General features: G+C 43.6%; 1 protein-coding gene across 1 annotated transcript in view; it reads right to left on the bottom strand.

Moving 5' to 3' along the window:
* LOC134467062 (protein sidekick-2-like) overlaps positions 1-5,914 on the bottom strand; it is a 590,275-nt gene that overhangs the window by 55,259 nt on the left and 529,102 nt on the right. The window contains exons 24-26 of the mRNA XM_063220987.1: positions 5,712-5,862; positions 4,859-5,096; positions 4,404-4,539 (exon numbers count right to left, since the gene is read on the bottom strand). Coding sequence (XP_063077057.1) covers positions 4,404-4,539; positions 4,859-5,096; positions 5,712-5,862 — 525 coding nt within the window. The remainder of the gene's footprint in view (positions 1-4,403; positions 4,540-4,858; positions 5,097-5,711; positions 5,863-5,914) is intronic.

Raw genomic sequence — 5,914 nt, 5'->3', positions numbered from 1 at the left:
CACGATGGAACTGGAGAGAGAGAGAGAGAGAGAGAGAGAGAACAAAAATCACAGGGAATGAGGGGATGTGAGAAAGACAAAGGAGAGAAAGATAGACGGAGAGAGGAATAGATAGATTGATTCAAAATAAGAAAAAAAGAGAGAGGAGGAGGACAGGCAATGAAAGGGAAGAGATAGGGATGCAATGGCAGACAACAGAAGAAATTGCTAAGTACTATGAGTTAGTCACATTGAAACGACTTCCACATTGAGGCCCTACCATGGCAGTAACGGTAGGGCACTCGTCTGCTACGCGGCTGACCCGGGTTCCATTCTGGCCCGGGTCCTTTGCTGTCCTTTCCCCGTCTCTCTCTCCCAACTTGCTTCATGTCTCTACTCCACTGTCCTATGTCGTAAAATCTAATAAAGGCTTGAAAAGCCCCTAAGAATACTTTTAAAAAAAAAGAAAAAAAAGAAACTACTTCCACATTGTACACTACATTCTCCAAGTCTTCATATTGGCAGGGAAACTGGTGGTTTTTTTCCAGCTCGATTCATCTGTCTGAACAATTCTCTTTTCTTCCAGAACATTCAACTGCTCCCATGAGTCTAGTTTTGAGCACGTGCGGTGCGTTGAAAGAGTTATTGTGTTGAGTGTTGCTGGAGCCAATCAGGTTACAGTGTTTGGCCAGGCATGGCTATATTGAGATAGGGGGCTCGGTTTGGGAATGCTACTGAATGAAAGATATAGAGGGAGACAGAGGGAGAGAGAAGTCGAACTGAGAATGGTTTACAGAGTACTAGCAAAGAGAGGAAAAGATAAGAGATGATGAGAGAGAAAGATGGGGAGAAAGAAAGAGAGAGAAAGAATGATATACAGCAGGGAGAGAGGGGGCGGTAGAGCGAAGAGGAGAGAGAGAGAGAGAGAGAGAGAGAGAGAGAGAGAGAAAGAGAGAGAGAGAGAGAGAGAGAGAGAGAGAGAGAGAGAGAGAGAGAGAGAGATGGGGCCCTCAACTTGGCAATGCCGATGATAGAAAGAAGTACAGTGGACGCAGTGAAAGACAGATGAGGAGAGAGAAGCTGAACTGAGAGATGGTGATGGATAACTGGAGTAAAGAAAGGGAAAGAGATGAAATGATGAAAGACAAGGAGAGAAAGAAAGATGAAGAAAGAGAAAGAAAGAAAGAGAAGAGAAGAGAGAGTGTGAATGACACGATGGAGGTAGAAGAGTGTAGTACTAAGGGCTCAGGGCTACAGCAAGAGCTATAGGAACAGAGTGGAGAAACAGCAAGAGGGAAGAGGGGAGAGAGAGAGAGAGAGAGAGAGAGAGAGAGAGGGGGGGGAGGGAGAGAGAGAGAGAGAGAGGGGAGAGAGAGAGAGGGGGGAGGAGAGAGAGAGAGAAGAGAGAATGAGCGCGAGAGAGAGAAGAGAGAGAGAGAGAGAGAGATGAGAGGGGGGAGGGAGAGAGGGATAGAGAGAGAGAGAAGGTTGGACAGGGAGAGAGAGAGAGAGAGAGAAAGAGAGAGAGAGAGAGAGAGAGAGAGAGAGAGAGAGAGAGAGAGAGGGGGGGGGGGGGGGGAGAGAGATGGGGGGGGGTGGAGTGGAGAGAGTATAGAGAGAGGGGGAGAGAGATCGAGAGAGAGAGAGAGGGAGAGAGCTTGAGGAGAGAGAAGAGCGGCGAGAGAGAGAGAGAGAGAGAGAGAGAGAGAGAGAGAGCAGTATGGTGTATGGTCAGGGCCGGATTAACAATGTCTGGGGCCCCTAGGCTACATGTTGTTGTGGGGCCCCCTGAAAGGCAAATTTTCCAGGAAAATGACATAGACAATGTCATAATTACGAGCTAGGAATTGAGGGCAACTTGTCTACCAACTGTACTGAACACAATAGATACATTCAACATTTCAATGTTGCATTGGGTTTTTTCACTTCTGGCCAATCAGGGGGCCCCTGGCAGTTGGGGGCCCCTAGGCTGCAGCCATAACTAGTCTGTGTGTTAATCCTGCCCTGTGTATGGTGCTCATTCCTGGGACGTCAAGCTGATCCGGAGTTGGTTGAGGAGCCTCAGTAGCAGTAGAAAAAAATGACCAAAAAAAAGAGGGACACACTCCATATGGTCGCAATTTCCTACTTAAAAATCCACTGATTCCTAGTTCTCTTCCCGTTGACAGGAAGAAAAGGGAGAGAGAGAGAAAATGAGGAGGAATAACTCTTATGTAACTTTATTCATAGAGCACCAGCATGTGCAGAACCAACACACAAGCGTTTTTTTAAGAAATGATTGCACATCTGGCTCCATGTGAAATTGTTTATATTTCTGAGTGTGTGTGTGTGTGTGTGTGTGTGTGTGTGTGTGTGTGTGTGTGTGTGTGTGTGTGTGTGTGTGTGTGTGTGTGTGTGTGTGTGTGTGTGTGTGTGTGTGTGTGTGTGTGTGTGTGTGTGTGTGTGTGTGTGTGTGGGTGTGTGTGTGTGAGTTTTGAGAGTGAACCTGATGGCTACTCTAGGCCTGCCAGAACCTGCCACAGTAGTTCTGACGAGTCTACACTGTGACAGAACCAGATGGGTTCTAACCAAGCTAGAAACTGCTGCAGTGATTCCAACAGTACTGAAACAAAGTGGGATTTGTATCTTAGATAATTCATACATCTTTCTTATTCTATTTTAAAATGGTATGCCATTTATATAATCATTTATTTATATAAAGTAGTATTCATTTATCATTATTTATTTTTTACATTTTACACACTAGATGTTTACTTATTTATTCACATATTTATTAGAGTAGTATGTATAGAGTAGTATCCTGACTATTTTTACATGAAATGGAGTGTCTTTATCTTAAATGTGTAATGTTAAAATGTGCAATGTCCCACCTGTGTTGTATGTCTTTTACATGGTGGAACTGAAGACAAGTTTCCACACTTGTGGACAATACAGATTCATTCAATCATTCACTCATTCACATGTTCTGACAGCTTTTTGGATGTCAACAGACTCTCTTTCTATAACAATACAGTAGCTGCATTTACATGGGCAATTCTTTTTTTCCTGATCTGAATAGGTCTAATCTAGTACTGTTTCTACCTAGGCCGAGAAGGTTCTAGAAGACCAATATAATTTCTGAAATGGTATCAGAACAAAATGTGTTCTGCAGGGTCCAGGTGGTTCTGAGGTGTTCTACAATGGATACATCAGAACTATACTGCCCTACAAAGGTAAAGTGCAGTAACTACATATTTTGTCAAATTTGAGTTTAGTTTGAAAATGGTCTTCATTACACCTTCTTTATCTTGTGACAAAGCCTTATCGTCCCAATATGTCCAGTTTTACAGATAATGCTGCATTTTCTCTTATTTGAGACTTTGTTGGATAGGGAAATATAAACTGTAAATTATAAAAAATATTATTGAAATGAAAAAGTGATAAATTAGAAATGGCGATTACTTTAAATTCATGATTCATCCCATTTTTAAATTTAATTTAAGTCTTTTCGTTAGAAAGGTCTGTGGTAAAATCGCCACTTTAAAAAAAAAACAAAAAAAAACGTGATATCAATTGTCATCAAGAAAACTGTGATACACATTTTTTTTCAAAACCGCCCAGTCCTAGTTTGTATGTTCTTGCCATTATATTTTTCCATAATAATAATAAATGGTTTAGCACATTTCAAACAAGGCATGCAGCTCATTGTGAATTAACAGTTAGATTAAATATGAAATTGGTAAGTTGGTTAACCCATTGATGCCAAATACTGTGTAGGTTATCATTGACCCTAGTGCCAGGAGCTGCATGATGTGGCTTTAGGCTCATGAAATTCAACATTTTTTTTTATGAAGAAAGTTTGTATGTTAGAGCTGAATGAATGGGTGATAATGCAAAATGAAGCAGCTTTTAATTCAATTAATTACATGCTTTGTATGTGCTTCAGATGCTGAAGCAGGTGTTTTTGCAGGTATTTTAGGCAACACTGGGTTTAGAAAAAGACTGATATTTTGGCAAAAGTAAGGTTGAAGAATATAAGGTACATGGGCCCCCCTCAAAACATGTGGGCCCCTCTCAGGCACCTGTGGTAATTTTGGGCTAAAAACGCCACTGGATACTGCTATGTCAAATTGGCAGCAACTACAATATCCAACCTAATACCAAGCCTTTGAGAGACTTTTTTCAGTTTCAGTGTTGGCTGCATGTTGACAGTGTTGGCAGTGTTACCAGAGATTCTTTAAGTATAGAGATATGCCAACATAATAGGTTTCTATGGGCACCTAATGTGAACAGGTTCCGGTCTGCCTAAAGGGCCGTGTCATAATGCTCCTACAATGAATAGAATAGTCCTTAGGTCTGCCTAGGTCTGCCTAAGGGGTGCCATAATAGAACCAGGAAACAATGGGCCAATGGAACCTCTCTCTCTCTACTCTCTCTGGTGTTACTGCACGTTGCCTTTGTAGGGCACTATAGTGGTTCTGAAGTAGTGAATGAATTGAAGTGGTGCGATAGCCCCAAGGCTCTTATCTGAGGCAATCTCTTTGAGTGGTTGTGAAGCGGCTGGAACTTCTATGAAAGGTTCTGACAGGAAATTACAGAACGGTTTTTGAGAGAGTTACATTTGATTAAAAATGTATCCTCCCCGCAATGTCTGGTTCTGGTTTGGGCCTGGATGCCATTGATGGTCTGGAACCGAACCTGGTACTCTGTCCACTCAGCCAGACTCAAATAAGTCATAAGAGTGACTCTAAATATAGGAAAGAGATGGGGAAGGTTCGGCAAAGGACCCGGAAAGCAATCAAACCCAGATCACCTGTGTAGTAGCCCAGTGCCCTACCGTTAGAGCCACGATAGGACCCGGTTGTGATTTTTTACAATAGCAAAAAATTTGATCCTTTACCTGACTCTCTGGTTCTGCCACGGACAGGCTGGCTCCAAGGCCCGGACCCGATGCCGTTGACGGCCTGGACCCGCACCTCGTACTCGGTCCACTCCTCCAGGTCCTCGATGGTGAACTCTCGCTCCAGCCGGTCGCTGATGACGTGGCTGAGGGGTTTGCCCACCGAGCCCGTACGCGAGTACTGCACGCGGTAGCCCACCAGCTCCGGGTTGCCATTGTACTCCCACTCTGGTAGGGGCTGCAGGAAGGAGGTGAAGTATGTGAAAAGAAAGTGTGAAATTTAATGATTTAGGGAGAAGAGAGACCAGGGGTTGGTGGGCCGATTGGACAATTCTCCAGGGCAGCACCAAATTGGCTCATAGCCGCTGAACAAAAAGACAGCTCTTAGCCACGGCTTGCTCCCCAAGTACAAGGTCATGTACACATGAGGAAATGTAGCAGAAATCATACATGTTAGAAGAACTGTAATTTTAGCCCATCCTGATTTTGTGATTTGTGTGTGTATGTGTGTGTGTGTGTGTGTGTGTGTGTGTGTGTGTGTGTGTGTGTGTGTGTGTGTGTGTGTGTGTGTGTGTGTGCGCACGCGTGTGTGTGTGTGTGTGTGCGTCCGTGCATGCATATGTGTGTGTGTGTACCAGGCTTGTACGAAATTCTGAATTGAATGAATTTCAATTCAAAGTAATGCCATAATACGAACACTAGGTGGTGTCATTACTTTGAATTTCTTTTAAGTTATTCTACACCACCCATTGAAAGTACATAGAACACCACCACCTAGTGTTCGTATTATGGCATTACTTTGAATTGAAATTCTTTCAATTCGGAATTTCGTACAAGCCTGGTATGTACGTACCACCCATCGTAGCCATAGGCTGGTCTCGCTGGCCGTGCGTAGAGTGACATTTGCGGGTGACATGTCAGGGGGAGCCTGAAGAGTCTGGATCTTTCTAGAAGGCTGACTGGGGGGACTGGTGCCCACTATGTTCACCTGACGCATACGGAACCTGCAAGAATAAATCAAGTATTCAATATCTGCAAAGCAGTGAGAAAGAGGAG

Source organism: Engraulis encrasicolus, chromosome 17 (assembly GCF_034702125.1).
Source record: "Engraulis encrasicolus isolate BLACKSEA-1 chromosome 17, IST_EnEncr_1.0, whole genome shotgun sequence".
NCBI classification, from domain to species: Eukaryota; Metazoa; Chordata; class Actinopteri; order Clupeiformes; family Engraulidae; genus Engraulis; species Engraulis encrasicolus.
The sequence above is the reverse complement of the archived record's forward strand: the minus strand, read 5'-3'. Positions and strand labels throughout refer to the sequence as shown.